General features: G+C 31.6%; 1 protein-coding gene and 1 long non-coding RNA gene across 2 annotated transcripts in view; both read left to right on the forward strand.

Annotated features, from left to right (window-relative positions):
- Positions 1-272: 272 nt before the first annotated feature.
- LOC127717550 (uncharacterized) lies at positions 273-2,777 on the forward strand. The gene is made up of 3 exons (XR_007989230.1): positions 273-404; positions 1,235-1,813; positions 2,686-2,777. It is a non-coding gene; the product is annotated as an uncharacterized LOC127717550 (long non-coding RNA).
- A 4,425-nt stretch (positions 2,778-7,202) lies between these two features.
- The window catches only part of LOC127718661 (ankyrin-3-like), a 55,773-nt gene continuing 39,042 nt past the window's right edge, over positions 7,203-23,933 (forward strand). Inside the window, exons 1-5 of the mRNA XM_052224712.1 lie at positions 7,203-7,494; positions 9,213-9,416; positions 9,919-9,971; positions 11,458-11,526; positions 14,065-14,089. Coding sequence (XP_052080672.1) covers positions 7,245-7,494; positions 9,213-9,416; positions 9,919-9,971; positions 11,458-11,526; positions 14,065-14,089 — 601 coding nt within the window. The 5' untranslated portion in view covers positions 7,203-7,244. The remainder of the gene's footprint in view (positions 7,495-9,212; positions 9,417-9,918; positions 9,972-11,457; positions 11,527-14,064; positions 14,090-23,933) is intronic.

A 23,933-nucleotide genomic window follows, 5' to 3' on the forward strand; every position in this document is an offset into this window, starting at 1 on the left:
TACAGCGCTAACGGATACTGATATTGATTTAATGAAAATGCTTCCAAATATGGATAGTTTCACGATAGAAATTTGTTATAAAATACTTCGGTTTGAAAATTTAATTGGGGAACCAAAGTGTAAATGGGGCAACATTCCGCATGAAACAGAAATTGAAATTGCTGATGATATTCAAAGGATACTTAATGCTTCGAATGAAGTTATTACCAAAACTTCACATGAGATTACACAGATTTTCCATAATTCATTTGAAAACAATGTAAAAAGGATAATTGAAAGAGTTGATGTATACCTAAATGGAGATACTTGTCAGCAATCGTATCAAAATCTGCATATTCAGCAAATAGCTGTATCTGAGCTACTTGAGATCCTCGAGGAAATAATGAAAAAACAGCCAATAAAGGGTAAGATTAAAAACAAATAGGAATAATATTCCCTTATGTAACTCTACACTGCCTTGTAATGCTTCATGTAATATACGGGTTTCCTAAATTTTCTTAGTACAGTACAGTACTGCAACAACAAAATTCAGCTCCATATGTAGGAAAGTAGTGCAACATGAACTTTTTTTTCATCTTGTACAATAACTTTTATATATGTTTTTTGGAAACTTGTCCTACAAATGCTATTAGGACAATGACTAATGTATAAATATAGATTCTACCACTGCATCAAGTGTGATACGATATTTGGTGGTGGAATCTGTTTCTCTAATGATTTTTAGACGATATGCAGACAATCATTATCCTTCTTTTCGAATGATCTGCAAACAGATGTGTTCCTTCTATGTGACGTCATAAGGCATGGTCGCCTTTTTTCATGACGTCACAATGGGAATTTCAGAGGAAAGCAAGAAAATTAGAAGTCATAATCGAATTTTGACCAATGGCAAACTGAGATCAAACGAACCACACGTTGATTAAAAAAAAATAATCATCAGGTCGGGAAAAGTATAAATCGAGTAAGAATTAGAGAAAATAACTGTAAACAGAAATAAAAAAGGTAACACTTATCTAATATTGATAATACCCCTTATACAACTGTGCGTCATACGAAATGACAGGCATATAAATCTTCACAGAGAGAACGTACATTAGACCCATTTCAAAGAAGCCAAAGTTGAAGCATTACTTAAGTAACAGTTTGATATTTTCAGTTGATCGAACTCGACTTCAATTTAATATATTATTGAAACCCTTCTAAAATGATTTTGTTGTTCTTTGGCTTTTCACAGTGATTCCATCCATAATGACAACTGTCGGGAAGACCATGATGAGGGAATTATACTCAAGAATTGCAATTGTAATCATTGACATATTTCCCGATATTCTTAGAGACATAATTCAGTCGACGATTTCTCCACAAGACTTGTACAAGAAATGCGACAAAGCTTTTCTTAGTTTATGCTATTCCGACCAACAAAATTATTTGAGGACATTAAAACTTAAGAATTCATTTTCTTCCTTAGATATACCTATCATTTATAAACTTTTAAGATACTTTTCATTAATATCCCCTCCATCGAAGGGATGGGGAAAAGCTCCTGATCCTACTGATCGTCTAATTGCGGATGACGTTGAACGTATCCGAACGTTACGAAATGAAATAGCACATAGATGGGATGCAAATATTGACAAGAATACGTGTGATGCCTTCTTTGTAAGATTTAGTGACATCGGTGAAAGAATTGATATTCATTTTACCGGACATACAAGCTATGAACAGAAAGTGATTGACTGCAGGATGTGTTCGATGGATATCAAAATGCAGACAAAGTACGAAAATGCTGTCAAAGAATTAGAGAATCTAAAACGTAAGTTATATATAACAAATATTGAAACAGAAACTTAATTCAAATTTTATTGATGTCCAAAACTTAAAACATAACCAAACTAATAAGAAAACGGAAATATATTTGTATTTGAATCAGAAGCAAATGATTCCGATAACAGACACGAAAATTTTAGAAATATATGTTTGTCTTTTGTATTCTTGTCTTTCATTTTTGCTTATGTACTTTGGCTATATAGTGTCTATATGCAATTTTGTTGTTCTTTTGTTGAAATAGTTGTTTGTTTTTATAGTGATTAGCACAATGTTGACTGCTGTTTTTACATATTTGTTTGACAATTTTTGACATTTGCCTATTATGTCTGTTTGTTTTGCTCACACATTGTTGTCATTACAATGGAATTCTAGATGACTATCATACAAGTGAAAGTTTAGCTATCTATAAAACCAGGTTTAATCGACCATTTACATAAGGAAATGCCTGTTCCAAGTTAGGAATATGACAGTTATTTTCATTCGTTTGATGTGTTCGAGCCTTTAATTTTGCTATTTAATAAGGGACTTTCCTTTTTGAATTTTTCTTGGAGCTCGGTATTTTTTGTTATTTTATTTTTACAACTAAAGATCATCAAAAATAACTCTTTATAGAAATAATGAGAAATGCAATACAATGAGATAATAGTGATAAAACCATAAACGCATAAGATGAAACGATGTCCTATTATTTCTGCATGCTATTAATGTATAAGGATATTTTTGTTCCTTTGGTACAACAGACAATTTAAATGGACATGTATATTATTAAAAGAATGTAGAATGTACTGATATTAATATTTCACTGTTTTTATCATTTACTATACAATGTGACTTCTACCATATTTTTCGATTTTATAGTGCATTACAAACGTAAGCCAGTAAACTTTTACTGGGGCGACACTTTTGAAAAAAATCTTATGAATCTCCAAACGATGTTTAGGCACGAAAAATTAGAAGGTAAGTTAGTATTTTCTCTAAAGTTAAAATTCACCAATGTTCATGTATTTAAGGATTTCATAAACTTTTCAGATAAAATAAAAAAGGCTGATCGTGACCTAACTGTGCGATAGGTGGGTGCTCAGTTGTCTGAGTCAAAACACATATAAAAAAAAATCCTTTCCCGGAAAACAGCATACAGATCCTCAACTTATAAACTGATATCAATATCAATGACGACGATCATGACTCAACTAGAAGTCGATGTCGTCTATGTCGACACGACATCGAATTGATATCAATCATGAGTAAATATAATGCCACATTAAGCTAATAAAGTTTTGACCAAACATGAATATTGTTATAGGATTAGCTGATGCCTTAATTGTAGTCAATGCTTTCATCATAAATATGCAGGACCATAGTTTTATTAAAAATACCGTACCTTTTATCAGGTTATATAGCGTTAAATAGTATTGTTGGCGATACCTATGTATAATGGTCAAATTTGGTCAAAGACAAAGGACGTAAAAATACAAAGAGAGTACAACATTTACTTAATATGCATTTTGTTATCCGTTAGATTTGAACTGATTCATATTTCATACACAGAAAATAGTCTACTCAAATGTTGAAAAAAAGATTAAAATACATGTAGTTGCATGTACTCTTAGATCAATACTTTATGTGTTTGTCTCCGTCTTGTTGTTTGTAGTTGTTGTGCTTCTTGCCAATCTGATGAGTGAAGTTAAGTTCGCGTCTAACTCACGCCACCAATCCGTCAGACTTATAGTAAAAATCTTTGACTGATCGGACAGATCGGACGGATATATCTTTCTGACGGATTGAACTCTACTACGTCATATATTGAACTCATAAAAAATACCAAATCCTAGTTTCGTTTCATTTTGATTAAAGTGGCGCCCCGGAAAAACACGTTTGTTTGCAATTACGGAAGCCAGATATTTTATTATTGATCATTCAGCAAAGTTGTAAGAACTTAAAAATTTTGCGTTTGATATAACAGAAGAGTATCATGCAGATAAACAATAAGAATTTGAATATTATTAAAGAATTGTCATTGTCTTTGATATTAAAGTATTGTTATTTCAAACCCGATTAGAGATCAAAATTATGTTTATAACGATTGTTAAATCTACTAAAATTGCCGAAAATGCTCTAAAAATGAAATAAAATGATCAATAATTGCTAATATCGATGAATTATTGTCAGTAAAATAAAGAAATATGCAAGAGGGACACTCTAATTAAATGCAATCAAAATATAAAGTATATTTCTCCTTCAAATTCATCATTTTTTTTGTGGAACAACCAAACAAAAATAATTAAATCCGATGATGGTTATGGTTTCAATTAAACTTGATGAAATGAAGAAATTAGTGCATTCTTATTCAAAAGTTGACAAAACAAAGAAAGGTTTAAGTATCTTTATCCCTATATTAACTTATTGCTAACAACAGTGCATTATTTTTTAACAAAATAAGAAACATTGGCATATTCAAACAATGCGAACAAAATTTTAGTATCTTTTCTCTGATATTCATCATATCTTATGGAATACACTCCATCCTGATGTTCAAAAATCCAAGAGCTGTTCATAATTTCCATGATATTTAAAAAAAAACAAAAGTGTGCACAAAATTATCCCTTTATATATTATGCACATTTTATGAAATAAGAACTTATTCAGAGTAATTTTAAATGACTGATTGCAAAAAACATTGCATTATTTTTTATTGAAAGAAGACATAATGGCATATTTGAACAATTCATACAACATTGTAGTATCTTTTCTCTGATATTTATTATTATTTGTGAAAAAACAACAAATCCTGATGTACAAACAGTTTTAAATACCAATGCCTTTCCATTTGAATAAAAAAAAAATGATTGCATTCTCATTCAACAAAAACAAAAGTTTAAGTATCCTCATATATTATTCACATTTTATAAAAAAAAATACTTATCTAGAGGCATTTACAATAACTGATTGCATACCACGTTGTCTTATTTACGACATTAAAGAAGAAGAAATATTGGGACATTTAAACTTAAATCGTAATGTCCTTTCTTTGGAATTCATCATATTTTATGAAAAACAATCAATCCACATGTACAAAAGTACTGAAATCCAATCGCGACTCATACTTTATATTTAAAAAAAAAAAGAAGAAATAATTGCATTCTTATTCAACATAAACAAAAATTTTAATACTTTTATCCTTATATTATTGAAATTTTGTAGAAAAAAAAACTTTTTCAGAAGCATTTGAACTACCTGAATACAAAACAAACATTGCATTATATTTTATAAAAAGAAAAATATATTGGTATTTCAAAACATTGCGAACAGTAATTTAGTATCTTTTCTTTGATCATTTTTTAACAATTCGAACAACATTTAAATATCTTTTCTTTGAAATTGATCCTATTTTATGATATACAATCAATCCTGATATGTACATAAAAAACTATAATCCAAAGGCGATTCATAATTTCTATATCAAAATATAAAATAATTCCTTCAAATTCAACACAAACTAAAGTATATTATCCTTATATCATTCAATTTTTATCAAAACTAACTTATACACAGGCATTAACTATAACTGATTGCAAACAACAGTGCATAAGTTTTGATAAAGGAAAGAAATATTGGCATTTTCAACCAATGCGATGAACATTTTACGTTTTTTTCTCTGAAATTTATCTTGTTCTATGTAAGACAACCAATCATGATGTACAAAAGTACTAACATCCAATGGCGGTTCATAATTTCTATTAAAATAAAGAAAAAATACTCTCTCATTCAAGACAAAGAAACGTTTAAGTATCTTGATCCCTATATTATTCATATATTTGTTTAAAAGTAACTTATCAAAAACAAATTAAAATAACCGATTGCTTACAACAGCGTATTTTTTTTTTTCTTGATAAAAAGAAGAAATATTGGCATTTTTTAACTATGCGAACAAAATTGTAGTATCTTTCTCTGAAATTTATCATAATTTATGGAAAATAACCAAACCTGATGTACAAAAAGGACTTAAATCCAATGACTGTTTATAATTTCTATTAAAATAAAGAAATGATTACTAGTACATTCCTAGTCCAGCACAAACAAAAGTTCTTATCTTATATTATTGAATTTTTTAGAAAATTAATTATCCACAGACATTTGAAATAACTGATTGCAACAGTGCATAATTTTTACTAAAAAGAAATAGTGGTATTTTGTAAACATTGCAAACAGTATTTTAGTATCTTTTCTCTGATATTTGTTCCATCTTATAAATAACAACCCAATCTGATCATGCTGATGCACAAAAAGTACTAAAAAAACAATGACTGTTTATAATTTCTATTAAAATAAAGAAGTAATTGCATTCTTTTTCAAAACATACATAGATAAGGCATCATTATCCTTAGACTATTCATTTTATTATTTTAACATTTTATCTTTTTTTAGTGATACAGAAACATTTTGAGCATGTCACTATTCTGAAATTATGTAATTTTTTTAGCAGAAAAATAAAAGAACTAACAATAAAAAAGTACATATAATGCGTTATAAATAATTATATATTTCTCTAAAATGTGATTTCGACCAACTTTATAACAAATTATCGGGTAACGGTGTCCTCGTAGAGTTCCATGTTTATCGCATGTAAATATTACAGAATTTTATTAAATTAGAATTTAAATTATATATGTATCCGTCCGATCCGTGCATATACTTATTTGAATGATCGATCGTTGATTGTTGTCACGATAACCCTCACATAACTTGTTTGACGAACCTGACGGGTTCTATGGGTCATCGATCACAAATCATTCATCGATCAGTCAAACAGTAACGCCTGAGGTTGCAAGTACTGTAATGCCATAAATAAATTAAAAAAAAAGCTTCGGGCGTACACAGTATATACAGTGTTGTTTTCATTTACTAGCACTGGGTCGATACCACTTCTTATGGACTGATAGTCCAGGAGGATATCATCATCTCAGTAGTCAGGGATTGGCTACTGACATGATCTTTTTTTTTTGGATATTTTTCCAAAGTTCTTCTTTTATATATTAAGAAACTAATAAAAACAAATAAAGGTACTTAAAACATGGAAAACATTGAATAGTTATAATGTTATAATCAGTATGAAGATTAATATAATGATATATCATTATTAGTCACAAAACGTCGGCTATTGCTGACCTTATATCATATAGTAAACTTACAATGGTTGTTAAAGCTGTTAAACTTGCCATTAAATGTTTAATCTCAGTATTGGAATGGATTGACATAAAAAGTTAACTCCGTGGCATGCTTTGTTCATGTTAATGTATTAATTTATTATTTCAAAGATGTTTAATATCTGACAATGCTCTCTTAAACCAAATGTTATTTGTCTTTTTTAAGGAAATGAAAAATTTCGTGTACAAATAGTCTTGCAAAATGAGAGTGACATGAATGACAAAACAGTTAGCATCCTGAACTCCCTCAGAGATGAAATTAATCAAGGATTAAAAGGAATAGACTTCGTATTTGCCTCTTCTGGAAGTATAGTTTTTTGTGTGGATATACTGGTTAAGGAAATGCAAACAGATGAAACAATGCAACTTGTAATATACTCGTTTATAAACAGAATAATCGAGACAAAAACTGTTGTCGTTTCCTCAACTGGATATGTGGATGTAGTGTTGATACATTCTGAGGGTAAAACACTTTAGTTACTATGCTATAATTTCTATCTAAATTGTTTTGTTACACAAATCAATCATACAAGACTCTTTTGAAAGACAATAAGCGGTCATCTCAGTACCAGAATGTATGACAAACGAGACGATTTTAATTTTGAAATAATCAATTTCCCCCACCTTAGTAACAATAAATCAACTTTACCTGCATATGAGATATACATTTCCCAAATCATTCGGTATTCAAGAGCTTGCAGCTGCTACTCAGACTTTAACTAAACCGTAACCAGTGTCTAAGCAGAAAGTTGATGAACCAGGGTTATGTTAAAAAACGTCTCGTCCTCTTTTTTTTTTAAAGTTCATCGGAAGATACCAAGAGCTTGTTGATAAATATTCCGTATCAACTTTACAAATAATACAAGATAGTCTTGAAGTATAGATTCTAGGTACTGACTTGTTTATCATCTTAATAACGTGTTATAGTATTCTTTTATTTGTCTTTGTTAATTATTACTTTAACTGTTTAGTCTCTATTTGGTAATATCCTTTTGACGTGGCTCGGTACTTATACATCCCGTCATTGTGTTATTGTACTATGGTAAAAAAAAATGTATTCTTGTCTTTCGTTTTTGCTAATGTGCTTTGTCTATATGCCATTTTTTTTTTCTTTGTTGGCATATTTGTTTGTTTTATAGTGATTAAGACTATAATATAATGTTGACTGCTGTACCCCTATTTTTGACATTTTTACCTTTTATTTCTGTTTGTTTAGTTCACACATCGTTGTCAATATTATGGAATTTTATGCGACTGTCATACAAGTGAGAGGTTTAGCTAGCTATAAAACCAGGTTTAATCCACCATTTTCTACATAAGAAAATGCCTGTACCAATTCAGGAATATGACAGCTGTTATCCGTTCGTTTGATGTGTTTGAGCTTTTGATTTTGCCATTTGCTTAGGGAGTTTCCGTATAGAATTTTTCTCGGAGTTCGGTATTTTTGTTATTTTACTTTTTGGAGATATAATGCTGTCTGGTGTACCTTTTACAATTCAAAGTAATACGCATGATAAGAACACGGTATCTTTAATTTAGGGCCGTTTGTTGTTTCTAGATCACTAAATTTTTATTCGAGTGTCACTTTGTCTATTTTCGAAACAATGCATTTTTAGCGTACTGAAGTAAAAACCGGGGATTTTTGACAAGGTTTTTTTTACTTCATCTTGACAAAATCATTTCAAATGTATGTATTATTTTCGATAGCTAGATGACCGCATGGTGATGAAACTAAAGGCCGACATTTAACATTAGATTGAAATACCTGTGTGGGGATGTAAATAAACAAAAATCTATCATAAGACACTTTAATGACAGTGTTTGTCATTGCACAATGTTAACGGATTGAATTCATAAACACTTTAAATCCCAACATTGTTCAAGGTCATTTTATGATTTCAGAGAAGGCTTACTTAATATCATTTCCATGTATTAATTATGTAAAAATCAGTTTCCTACCATTCAATATTCACATGCTCATCTTCGATGGCACCAGTCAATTTTAAAGTTAACCTTAGAAAGTAACTTTTAATGAAATACGGATATGAAGTTTAACACTCTAATAAAAGGAAAATGATATTTTTGGACCTGATCGATCCCTGTATAACACATTTACCAGTTTCCAAGAGAAGCTAGCAAAAACCATGTTTATGTCACAAACGTCTTATTTTATTTCTTCAGAAAACACTTTTTTCGAGAAGACAAAGAAAGAAACGATTACTTCATCTGTTGTTAACCTCGATTTCGATATTGATGCTAGTCATTTTGAAACTGATGAAAAAATGAAAGCAGCACTTATTGATATTGTTGAAAACGTTTATAAGAAATCAAACGGCAGTGGAAAAAAAGGCGAAATCAAAGCAAAAGTTATGCCTTTGGAATTCGGTAACTATAAATATCAAAATTATTAAGCGTTTTTCTAACAGAAAACATGAACAGGGTTACTGCTAATTTCAACACAATTTGAAATAGAAATGAGCATAGGAAACGTCAACGAATATCAATGATCCTGTGGTAACTCAAGCTTCAAGTGCGAAATTGTAGGCAATTAAATGAAATTATAAAACAAAGTATGGACCCTGCTACATACATATTGTTTTTTAACAAGTTCATCTTAGCGTTTTGGTTGCAGTTATTCTGAAAAAATTCATGTCAACAAGTGACTATTTTTGTAATATTTCTGAAGAGAAGTCGTATTGTTACGTAGAGATGCGTCGAGAGACTCACATCATCATTGTTTCAATAAAAAGAATTGTATCCGCCATTGAAGCATCGTCAAGAATAAGTTTGGTTCTTATATCTGTCAAGGCAATAAGGATATCTTAAGTTAACAACGCTATACCTTTATATCTTATTTAGCTTTAGTGTATGTTATTTTCACTTGCAGACTTCGAAGCAGAAATTGTTTCCGAACTTAAAGAATACGATAAATCAAATCAGGTTAATATTATATAGTTTTTTAATTATAAGCGGATTAAAACGTTATATTCATTATCAACTGTAAATGGAATTATTACAAAACGCTTTACAATTAAGGACTTTTTTCTATTTGTATTATATTTGGTTTACATTGATTTCATAAGCACTACAAGTTTTGCAGTTCAGACGAACGTAATTTTAACATTTTTATATATTAAGAACGAGTTATCGACAAGTATGACGACTTTCATATGTTTTTAAATATCAAACATTAATAATATTGACACACCATAGCTCTCTTTGTACCAGGATTGTATTAAGATACATATCTTGTGTAACAATAAACTAACAATACGATTCTGCATGTTTCCTAAACACGGACAAGCGAATCATACGCCATGACAGCTAACATTAGTTAACATTAGATTACTTTAGGAAAATACAGACACCAAACACGAATCTGAACATTCTGAAGTGGATGTAAAATACGAAAAGGAAGAACAGGTACTGCTGTCGCTACAGCTTATCTCTGAATTCTATGATTAATACCAAATTCTTAATGAAACAACTATAAATTCGTTTGATACATTTCAGACTAAGTTGGAAATGTTTTCGATGATGTATGCGTCATTCTGTTTCTTTCAATATCCTGAAAGTCTGGAATCTAAATACTTGAAATGTTAAGTAAAACGTACGTGTACATGAACGAGTATGTATAGATACAACTACATGGACTAGTTAATGCTTTTACTAAGCAATGTGATAAGGAAAATAAACTATATGCGTGTAATGTTTCGATTCACTGACATGTCATCAAGCGAGTACATTTTGCAAATACATGTTTTTTGTGTTAATTTTGCAAGTTTAGGAATGGAAATGACAAAAATTCTGGCAGCTTTAACAAAACTTGACGAGGTGCATCTGTTGACAATATTTAAGGAAGAAAGTAAATATTTCTAAATGTACAAATAGAAATCTTGTATTTTGAAATCAACTTTTTTTTAAGGTTTACGGATCCCATCGTGATTTGCTTGACTGTAATTAGGATATGTATTATATATGTTCAATCTAACATTACCACATTCTCATTCGCTTTTCCTCGATTGTGACATTACACAATGCTACACGAGACACCATATCTTTACATGCAATAAATAACAAGACAGGTCACTAAAAGAGCAAGAACTGCTTATCTTTCCGGAGCGACAGAGTTCACCCGATTTTTGAGAGGATACGTGCTGCTCAATTTAAGTTTTCTCTTCGTGTTTGTTTTTTTCTAAAGACTGAAAAACAAAGGATATCTAAAATTATGACGACTTCCATATGTCTTTTACATATTAAACATTAATAATTTTGACACTTCATGGAGTTTCCATGTAACTGGTTTGTATTTTGATACATATTCATTGTAACAATAGACGAACAAAAAGGTTTAATATTTCAAAAACACAGACAACGAATCATACACCATGAGAGCTAACATATCAATATTTCTGTTTTACTTCAGGAAAATACAGACACCAGACACGATCCTGAACATTCTGAAGTAGATGTAAAACACGAAAAGGAAGAACAGGTACTGCTGTCTCATACAGCTTATCTCTGCATAGTATGCTTAATACCAAATTCTTAATGAAACAACTAGAAATTCGTTTGATACATTGCAGACTAAGTTGAAACCGTTCTGATGATGTATGCGTCGTTATGTATATTTCTATATCCGAAACGTCTGATATCTTATTTTTTAAAATGTAAAGTAAAACGAACGTGAACATCAACGGGAATGTGTAGACTAGAACTACACGGACTAGTTAATGCTTGTATAACGAAATTTGACAAGGAAAGCCAATCATATACATCTAAAGCATCGTTTATTTGGCATGAATAATGTCTGAAAGCAAGTACAATTTGCCAATACATACTCTGTGTTGATTTGCCAATTTATTGATAACAAACGATTTTTTTTTGGTAGCTTTACAAACTATGACGAGTTGCTCCTTTTGCCCGTATGTAAGGAGGAAAGAAAAAAAAATACAGTTTAGTTTTGTTTCATTTGCATACACAGGTAAAATAGCTACGGACGTTTTACGAAAAAATAGTACTTTTCGGATGATGTTTATCGGCTGTTTAATTAAACCCAAAAGAAAACAAAAATATTGTATTTACTAGAGAGGAAAGGGAGCATCCAACTGTGTTTTTTTTTAGGATAAATGGTGAAGAGGTTGAGAAAATAAATATTCACTGTCATCTTGGGATAACATTTCAGTCATCAGTTTCATGGAACACACATATTGATAATATTTAAAAAAAATCATGCTCTCGTATTTCTGTGCTTCGTCAATTTAAACATGTATCTATGGTCGGGTTGTTGTCTCTTTGACACGTTCCCCATTTCCATTCTCAATTTTATTAGACAGAAGTTCACTTATACGTATTTATTATGCTTTTATTAGACCTATATTAGAGTATGGTGATGTTGTTTGGGGAAATGGCTCCCAGCATGAGTCTGAGCTTCTACAAAATATTCAAATAGAAGCTGCTAGAATTATTACTTGAGTACAGCGTAATTCCTCAAGACAATAACTTTATATTGAATTAGGATTTGAAACTCTGGAGAATAGACGGAATAAACATATGCTTATTCTGTTTTATAAAATATTAAATGGGATGACACCTGCATACTTATATGTGTTAGTCCAGTCATATTTTCCTAGACAAACACTTATACTTTGAGGAATGAAAATAATACTTTTCACCCTCCTCTTGCTAGAACTAGTTCACTATAAAACGTTGGAATAGTCTTCCTCTAAGTATACAAAAATACCAAAGTATATTTAAAGGTAGACTGGACAAGATTTATAGGACTGATGAAATATTTAAACCTTTCAATCATGGGATACGGAAACATAATACAAGTCATTGTCAACTCAGAAATAATGCTAGCAACAAAAATCTCATTTGTTTTAATTAGTTCTTATCAGAGAACACTATTTGTGCAAACTGTAATCACCCTGTTGAGGATAACTAGCATTTCTTTTTCATTTGCCCTCAGTACAATGATGTTAGACAGATTTTACTCGATTCAGTTTACTCAATTGTTGATAATGTTGACATAAATATTGACCTTTTACTTTTTGGAAACAGATTATTTTCATATGATATGAATATTGCTATTTTTAATTCTGTTCAGAAATATATCAGTGACACTCACCGTTTTGTTTGAAATTTTCTTAATTTTTGTTTTATTTAGTGTTTATTTATTTATCTATTTATTTATTTTTCATTTCTTTCCTTTTTTCCTCTTCAACATTAATTCATTTATTCTATTAAGTAAGCTTAGTGTCTCTTCCAAACCTTATGTTTATATTTCTATATGTAAGGATCATACTAGATACGTTGACAAATCACCATAGTATAAGATCTATCAGTTATCGGATGTGCATACCTACCAAAATCGACCCTAAGTGAATGCGTCTACATCTTAAGTGTCCCTATTTTAAATGCATTTATCCAAGTAAGAATCAAGTCTCGGCAAAAATTTACACACCACAAAGCAGGAAGTAAATTGCCATATCACACGATTAAATATATTTATGCTGTTTTAGATTTGTGGTAACTTATTCAATTTGGGAATATATGATAATAGAAAAAAACATTTAAAATATGCACAAGTAGCAAAGGTATTGCTTTCACCTACGGAGCAAAATGATGATTATTACAACAGACAACTTTGCGTAAAAGGAACCAACTAATTTGTTTTGATAAGGCACCATTAATTTAAATCAGAAAACACAAGCAAACCAATGCATTATACAAAGCTACAGTTAAACCATTAACTATGAATGCAGGCTTTAACTTTTGGGATCCTTTAAGACAAAAGCTGCTATACAAAATTTATCACGTTCAGTTGAATTCGGTGTTGCTAATATTTTGATTAAAAAAACATATGCAAAAAGTATGTTCACATTAAAAATTTGATGAAGATTTACAACAATTTGAATAACATATAACCTTCAGTTAATAATGCTATCATTTCAACCCTGTTTTTTTCAAGTACATACTTACTAATTAATAAAATGACATCAGAAATTCATTCCTTAATTCTTTTTTGCAGCAGTATGAAAAGACTTATTTCCTTGGTGAGTGATTTTCTACTATGGCTAAATGGATCTTGTAAGATGATGAGTAAAACTGAATAACACACATATCTTCATATTAGAACGTACTATCTGACCTATCTCACATATGTCGGTCATTTGATGTATCCCTCGCGTCTTCATTTCTGTATATTCATATCAGATACACAAAAAACCAGAATTAAAAGTACGAGGTTTACCTTGCATGTCTCCAAATGAACTCTCAAATACTGTTGTTAATATCAAGAAGTAAAATAACAAAAATATCGAACTTGAAGGAAAATTAGAAACGCAAAGTCCCCTATCAAATGGCAAAATGAAAAGCTTAAACAAATTAAACGAATGGAAAACAACTGTCATATTCCTGACTTAGTATAGACATTTCCTTATGTAGAAAATGGTGGATTATAAATGGTTTTATAGATATGTCTTTTGGTAGTTTTTGTGGTTTGTTTGCTAGATTATTAACGTGAAACCGACACCTTCTTTTATTCAGTTATATAGTTTGACTTCCATTGAAATCTAGACTTGCTTAAGAATGAAGCATGAGAATGCAGGTCTCATAAATTGTCATTACAGCCATGCAATTAAAACAAATAAAATTAAAATATTACAGTTAAAATCATTTGTTTTTTCTACTTTCTATTATTGAGACATCCCTGTTTTTAATATTTTCATTTGAGCGTGCCCGATGCAAAATGACACCACCTCTGCTTGCGACGAATGCGAGAACCACAGTCGTGTCAAATAAAAGTCTTTAAAATTGAAATTTACTGCTTATCCGCTAAGCACGCGGCATTTAGGAATAAGAACAAAGACTGTTTGGACCGGAGTCAGAAAAACGTGTCCGTGTAGCGTCACATGTCTTCATGCAGACTAAAAAAATCCGGTTCAATGTGTATGTCTATAGTCCAGCGGATAAAAGAATAATTGATCACTTTATGGTAAAAGCATGACATTTGGCCTAGTGAAATATAAAGGGGTATAAACAAAATTCAGATATGGAGCCATGATAAAAAATCCAATTTGGCCGCAAAATTATAGATGGCCGACATAATGTATTGGAAACACAACATCATACCCATGATGAAATCTACCTATATGAATGAGTTCAATAGACGTAAAAAAATTAAGGAAATACTTTTAAGAATTGCCAATAATTATTTTGCACAACTTTATAAATACATAATTAATCAAAATGGCGTCCAAATTCAAAATGGCATACGTGTCAAACACAATGTCAATTCTTTGTCCATCTTTTCAAATATTCAGAATATTGGGTATGAACACTTTTGAAAAGGTATTCATTAAATATTTTGACATTGGTTGGCTTAAGCATATTAACAACCACAGATCCACCAAGAATAATAGAAATCACTACATGTTGGACATCTATTGGAGGCGACAACATATCTAGACATTTTGACAGAAAGTCAGCTTTTGTTCCTAGATTGGTCGTACAATTTTGACTGAGCGATGTTTCCATATCTTGATTGACAAGCAATACACAGTATTGAAAATAAAGAACAATATGGAATATCTAGTTCGCTGAATCTCAATACAGCTGGTGAAATATTCAAAAAACTCTCTGCTAAATAGAAGGCTGTCTGTGACTGGCATTTTAAAGTAGCTTCAGATTGGTCAAATATTTGCAAAACTCATTAAACATCGTTCGAAATATGTCAGAATAAAGATATAACGTTTCCACGAAATGAATCTTTTGAATGTTTTCTACAGCAGGCAAAGTTAATACAGTTTGCAGTAGATGGGTAGGGCAAACAATATCTACCAGGATATAACGACGACAAGCATCATTGGCCAACAAAGTAGAAATTTCTAACATGCTGTCGTAGGAAACAAATAGTTCAAGTTTGGAGAAAGTGTCAACTAGATCACGTTTGCTAGTCTCACAATGGATCATGATTCCAAAATAAGTACAAACTGGGGGTGAATCGTCTTTCATGAGACAATTGGATTGTTTCTTTGTACAACTATACATCAGAAGCTGTGTTATTGTTAATTTCGACTGCGAATATGAACGAACCTGAATGTTGGGATCAGACTAAATCATACTGACCAAAGAAAGAAGTGACTAGGATCCTAAAGCTTCTTGTGAACTTTTTTAGATGGCTACATATTCAAAAATGTTCATTAGGATTATAACAAACACTGTGCAAAGTTTCACGTTTTTACTTTAGAGTGGTAAATTATATCAATATATTGGACTTAGCCTCTTGACAATTTGCGGCCATTTTGATTTAGATGGCCATTTTGGAATTTGTTTAGATGGCTCAATATCCAAAATTTCTTATAAGCAACACAACAAGCGCTGTGCAAAGTTTCATGCTTTACTGAAAAGGTCAATTATATCCATGTATTGGACTTAGTCTATTGACTATTGGCTGCCAACTTTGAATTTGGCGGCCATTATCGATTTTTAAAGATGACTCCATATGTAAAAAAATGAAAACAACACGTTATAAATTTCATGCGTTCGAAGCGCTTTTCTGGATTTACCTTCATCAGGAACGCTCAAAGCCAAATATTTGAAAGCCAAGGATGTATAAGGACAGAAAACGTTGAAGAGCTTTAAAACCAAGTAGGACCTAAAAAAATAGCCAAATCCATCCAAAGGCCAACTTTGCCTGAGTTTATCAGCATCATAACTAGCAATGTGCAAAGTACTATAAATTTTACAATAAAGTGATCAATTGTACCAATGTATTGGACTTAGCCTCTTGACTATTGGTGGCCATTTTGAATTTAGCGTTCATTATGGAAAATATTTAGATAATTCCTTATCTTAAAATGAGTGTTCAGTGTCAAAGCTAGCACTGTGCAAAGTTTCATGATTTTACTTTAACGTGATCAATCATATCAATATATAGGACTTAACCTCTTGACTATTGGCGGTCATTAAGGATTTTTTAATAAATTGCTCCTTATCCAAAAATGTGCATGAGCACCATAACTAACGCTGTGCAAAATGTCATGCTTTTACCATAAATTGACCAATTGTGCCAAAATATTAGACTTAGCCGCTGGACTACTAGTACAGGATAAGGTTTCATATTCAAATCACATTAACACGTTCTCGTTCCGAATATGAAGTTATTTTGCCGTTAAAAAACATCCATCCATCCATCCACCAAATGCAAAACGACACATTTAACTACAGACTTTAACAGACTTAATATGTTGTGTGTTTATACGAATAAAGACCACACTAACAACATGTGTTGTCTTGAAATGTAAATGCACTCACTGAAAAGGAAGAGTCAGCTTCCGAAAATGGTAAGCATGACAAAAATATGTCTAGGTTGGTTAAGACTTGGTCGAGTATGGTTCAGACAAGGTCGAGTATGGTTCAGACTAGGTCGAGAATGGTGCAGACTAGGTCGAGCATGGTTCAGACTTGGTCGAGAATGGTTCAGATACTTATAAAATGATAACGTACTCGAGTAAAGGTCGAGAACAAGTTCAGACTGTTAAGTATGGTTCAGACTACAGTCGAGTAATATCGAGTACATTTCAGACCTATTCAGACTGGTCGAGTAAAAATCAATATAGTCGAGTACAGATAAAGGCCATTTCAGACTTTTACTGGTTTGTAGTGATATATCACTACATGACTACTTGCGTTGATGTTTGTTCGTCATGGCGAGCTTTACATGTCACTACATGGCTACTAGCGTTGATGTTTGTCAGTCATGGTTAGCTCTACATATCATTACATGGCTACTTGCGTTGATGTTTGTTCGTCATTGTCAGCTCTACAAATCACTACACATGGCTTCTCGCGTTGATGTTTGTCTGTCATGGTGAGCTTTTCATATCACTCCATGGCGACCTGCGTTGATGTGTGTCCGTCCTGGTGGGCTCTATATATCATTACATTTCTACTCGTGATGATTTTTGTCCGTCGTAGTGAGCTCTTCATATCCATGCATTGTTACTCTCGTTGATGTTTGTCCGTCATGATAAGATATTATCTGCTAACTACAAGATGTTACGTTGACCTTATGGTTCAACGACAATCTACTCCATGTTTACAGCAATCTAACTCAACGCCGTAGAGTACAACATAAAATAGTCCGCTTCGGCATGCACTCCAAAACCCATATTCGATGGGGATATGCTATGTCGTCCGACGTCCAAGGGCTATGTATCCGTGGTGTTGGGTAATGGACCAGTTTTCCACCGTGGTAGTACCCAACCTAAGCCTAGATACATTGCGTGATATCGAGCTACCACACTGATCCTGAACAGGCTTTCTGTAGATATTCATTACTGTGTCCACGATTAATCGACCAGTAAAACATCGACGTAGTTAGCGGGCTGCCCTGCTGATCAACCTGGCCCAGAAAACAGCCGTTGTGAAGACAGTATGCCTCAAACCAAACCATAATAGTCAACAAACCAAATCGATCCACGTAAAGCCAAAATGGCTGCCTTTTTCCAACTTGACAACAACAACAGTGCTCCAGCTAGGAATCAAACGGGACAGGGTGCCAGTGGAGGGCAGGGCATTTTTTTATGAAAGGAAAAGGCACTGCTCATTTCTTTTGTCTACGTTTCTGTGTGTATCACGAGTTCAAATTCTATGGTTTACTGTATATGTTGTTAATAAAGATGCATACGTTGTTGTTTTGATTATTTATTCTATAAACCTTGCATTAGAAAATGTAATTCATACGACATGTTCATAAAACATGTCAATACACATTCATAAATCACATCACTATAAACCAATAGAGGCAAATTAACTTACTATCCCCCTCCCCTCACCTTTTCAAAAAAAAAACAACATAAACTAAACATCTCATTGTTTAGCATACATGGAACGGAGTTGTCTTATTTCAAAATTTTCAGCTACAGTTTGGCCCTCAAAACTTTTTTTTCATTGTTTGTGTTAAGGATTTATTTAGTAAAGCTTCATCAAGTTGATGTCATGATAATTTAACTTCACACTACCCATTTTTGTAGGATTGCAGCTTAACATCATCATAACAATTGAACTTACAACAACAACACTTTTAATGCTCACCAAACGCTTTAGGGCACCGAGACGACCGTACGAAGACTTAACAGCCAGTCAAGTTTGTTTAAAAACCACCTAGTAGTAGTAATTCAGTCGTTTAAGAGCGGTTCAGATCACAATGACCGTTTCAGATCAAAATTTGTTTACAAGTGTTAGTTATGTTGCGTAAGAGCATATCATAATGTTGACTCATCAATTTCGTGAGAAAAAGTTGCTTTTTCTTAATGATATATGCCATGTGTGGACATGGCAGTTGATAAGTGATTTAATTATCAGCTGGAAACCTATTCACAATTACAAAACAAATGTATTCCAAGGAAAAATGGAAAGACCTATTTATAGGCCAATTGCCAGCGAATAATAGAAGGTCTTTCCACATTAAATGTCTAAATAATTGATAAGAAGCTACTTCCGGTCTACTCAAAGTTACTATTGATGTCTAATCATAGGTTTCAAAAAATATATTGTTTCTATATTTTTCTATCTGAAATTAGGAAGATAACTTCTGGTTTAGAAAATGTCTCAATCGGTCTCGTATGATAGCTTTGTTCATGCTGATTCCAAAAATATATGGTTTCTATATACTTTTGCCTAAAATAAGGGATAATTTGCCACTTCTGGTTGAGAAAATGTCATCTCCGGCTTCATATGATAGATTTATTTACACCGATTCCAAAAATATATGGTTTTTAGATACCTTTTGCCTGAAATTAGTGAGATGGTTTTCAACTTTCGGCATATTAATGTCACTTCCAGTCTCATTTGATTGCTGTATTAACACTGATTCCAAAATTTATGTTCTAATTCGCCAGACTTAAACGAACATAAATTATTTATGCAATAAAACTCAACACATGTATCAGAAATGAGCTCTCCTTGTGAGGGTAGCATACTTTTTATTAACCAATATATAATATGATTCAAACAGTTTGTTTCAAAGTTCATTTTTAAGCACACTACGGCTTATTCTCAGTGGTTATTAATTAGGTATAAAAACAGTCATACAGGCTCGATCACAGTCAGCCATCCATTAATACATACAAATATACACCAATCTACAAAACAAGAAATACAACTTAAATAAATCATTATAAGTAAAACATTACTTTCCACATAAAAACAATAGATGGTCTTGATGATGGTGGGTGGGGGTGTGGGCTTAATACAGGCAAGGCAGTAGTACGGAGTATGCTACTCAGCGTAAGGCAGGTCTTCGAATAATAACATTATAAATTACATTTAATTTATATCAAACAGCAAGCACGAGAAACACGAGCCAAAATCATACGATACATAGAATACCTGTTTTAAATTCGCAATGCGACGAATTTTATCCATTGAAATACATTGTAAACATTACAGGTATTCTAAAAACATGTGTTGATGTAAACAAACACACGTGTTTTACCAAAACAAATACATGTGCTTCCGTACTATTATTAAATATATATATATGGTTTCTATATACTTTTGCCTATACTAAAGGCAATAATTAGCTACTTCCGGTTTTTAGAATGTCACTTCCAGTCTAAAATGATAGGATAATGGATGCCGATTTCAACAAAAATATGGTTTCTGGGAACTTTTCTTTGAAGAAAGTGCAAAAATGTTCTTCCGGTTTTCTCAAGGTCATTGTCGGTTGACCTTATTCAAGGTCATATTCCAACCAACATATTGCAATAGTCCCTATTGCTTTATCATGTAACATCTTGAATAATTAACCTTAAATTAAAACATTTCAGGGGCAATAACTCCTATAAGATATCATTGGATTGTTTAAGACCAAATGTATCATATTTTCATCACTATAAAACAAACATTTTGCACTAGTTATTTTATATCCATCTTTAAAAGTTTCAGAGGTGATCCAGAAGCAAGCAAGGTCAAAATTTAGAACATGACTTTTTCAAATATAAAGACCCTAGGTTTATACGGCTTACGCTTTATGAGTTACATAACCATACCGACAAATTTAATTGTGAAGGGTAGATAACTCCTATCAGATGTAAGTGGATCGCTTTGGTTCAAATCAGTCGAAACTTTCTGAGGATGTAACCCACAATTTAGAAAAATTATTTTGTCGATATCTTTTGTGGTTACGGAGGAGACGTAGGAACAAGTAAAACAGTGTTTGGGAAGATAACTCTTACAATGAAAATAAATTAATTAAACAGGATGAGTTGCAAAAGCGCAATAACTGTACAATAACATATACCAAATATCTAAGCGACATGTTGCGAAACAAAAATAACAAGCAAGAAACGAATTTGGCAGAAGAAGAAAAACATAATCAGAACAAAAACAAGTGGTCTTTCCACGGAAAAGTGGAAAGACCTATAATCAGAACAAAACCAATAGGTCTTTCAACGGAAAAAATGGAAAGATATAATAAGTCTGTAAACTGATCAAAACTTTGAAGTCGTCATAGCATAAGCAAAATCGTCAAGTTGATTTTGAATATCAGTGTTAATCTGTGCATATTAAGGCGACAGTAGTTTACTGGAATTCAAACCTCGTTAATTGATAAAAAAATAAAGAAATCAAGGTAACAAAAACAAAAAGTAAAATGAGGGAATCGAATGAACTCAAAAAGGAGTTAGAATGGATGTGTGAACCGGTTAAGCGTCTCATGCTAAGCATGTATCATTCATGTGATTTTACACTAAGTCAGATGTCACCTCCTTTTAAGTTTTAATTTTCCTCTTCTTTAACTGCCGTCTACAACGACTTGTTTTTACATTTAAAAAACAAAATGTAAAAACAGATCTTAATCGGATCGAATTCTTTCTCATCTTGATCTTGATGATTTGAGTCTGGGTCAATACTTATATTGTCTAATTATAATGCGTTAATATAATAGTATATATGATACATTTATATGTCTGTAAAATTAGTGCAGCGTTGCTCACTAGAATCTTTATCCTTCTGGAGCACCTGAATATCAATCCCGGGTTTTGTTGGAAATCTTGTTGTTCAGTCGTAAGATACTATGTTGTGTTTTTTTACTGTTGTTTGTCATGTCGTCGTTTTTTTCGATTTATTGCCATTGCATTGTTAGTTTGATTGCGACTTGTGAGTTTGAATGACCCTTTGGTATCTTTCGATTATATTTTGATAGGAAAGCTTTCATTCGTCTTATTCTAAGTTTCCCCAAAACAATATCAATCTTATCAAATATTGCTTGCCGGCATTTACTAATATAATACAGAATAAAATTTGCATGGTGAAAAAAAGACCAAACCGAAAACCACGAGATGATGATACCTTTAGAAATTTATTTAGTTATTTTATCTTTTTAAATGAGACATACCTTATCGACAGAATATCAACGGTATCAAATACTGAGCAGTATTAGTTTCACCATAATTACAATGTTGTCTGTATTCTTTACCTGTCATACATATTCTTTAGTAAGTTATCCATTTAAATACCCATCCAACATATAGTGATTGTATTGATAGATTAACGATAGGAATGTTTGTATAAGGCCAACTAAAATTAATTAGCAGATTTTCATCTAGCTTCTTAAAAAATGTGCAGGTAGGAGGATTTAATATTTTATTTTTTATTTCCTCTTAAACCCTTTCGTAATGTGTTCTTCATATGCATGGAAAATATCAAGCATATTTCATGTAAATACATGTATAAAGAATTTTGCATACATTTCAAATACTGAGCAGTATTAGTTTCACCATAATTACAATGTTCTCTGTATACTTTACCTGTCATACATATTCTTCAGTAGGTTATCCATTTAAGTACCCATCCAACATATAGAGGATGTATTTTTTTCTATAATGAAATTGCTTTATTGTAACAAATATACAAGCACAACATGTATGAACAAAGGTATATAGAATTGCATATTCACAGCAAGGAAGTTTTAAATCAAAATCAACAATCAAATATATAATAGTGCAACATTAGGTTAAACATAAATAATTATCTAATAACAATGGAATCTTAATTCGTTCTCAGAATATTTATTTGTGGTGTTTAGATCCAAATTGATGAACAAAAATCCGACATTTATTAATTAATCTATAATAGGGAGTCAGGGGCTCCAGAATTTTTATATTCCATCAGAGAGGGTTTTAAATGAAATGTATTTCTCTAAGTGCATGTGTTCTTTTAAATGATTTTTTAAAGTTTTTAAATTTGGGAATACTTGGGAATTTTGTTAGGTAACTATGGTATTTTGTAAGCAAAATAACCTTATTTTTAACAAAATTCAATATAATATTTTCGTAGTTACCAAATAGAATAATTTTAATATTCAAAGGCAGTTCAATATTTGTCATTTCAAAAATGCTGTTGTTTAGTGCATGCTAGAGACTGGAGACCATATGACAGCTCCAAAATAGATGTTCAATGGTATCTGGTTCTTCTTTGCAAACTTTACATATGTTGCTACTATTTATTTTCATCTTGTACAGTAGTGTATTAGTTTCCAGAATTCTATGAATAATTCTATATTGGAACCAACAAAGCTTAGTGCTTCTAGTACATTTTGTACACGAAGTGTGTATTTTTTTCCAGTTACTACCAGTCATATTAAAATGGTTTTCCCATTTTTCCTTTGCAGCAAAAGTAATATATTTCTCATTCAATAGTCTGTACATGTCCTTTGAACCTTTCTTTGATTCAAAGAAAGTACTTATATTGAAAGGTAGCATTGCTTGAATTTTTTTCTCCTTTACATCAATATTGATCGTGTTTAACCACTCTTCAAGCGAGTGTGCTCTTCTATAATAATGTAAAAAATGTGGCCTAAATTGATATAATTGTTGGAAATTTTGAAATGAC

Source organism: Mytilus californianus, unplaced genomic scaffold, assembly GCF_021869535.1.
Source record: "Mytilus californianus isolate M0D057914Y unplaced genomic scaffold, xbMytCali1.0.p SCAF_10, whole genome shotgun sequence".
NCBI classification, from domain to species: domain Eukaryota; kingdom Metazoa; phylum Mollusca; class Bivalvia; order Mytilida; family Mytilidae; genus Mytilus; species Mytilus californianus.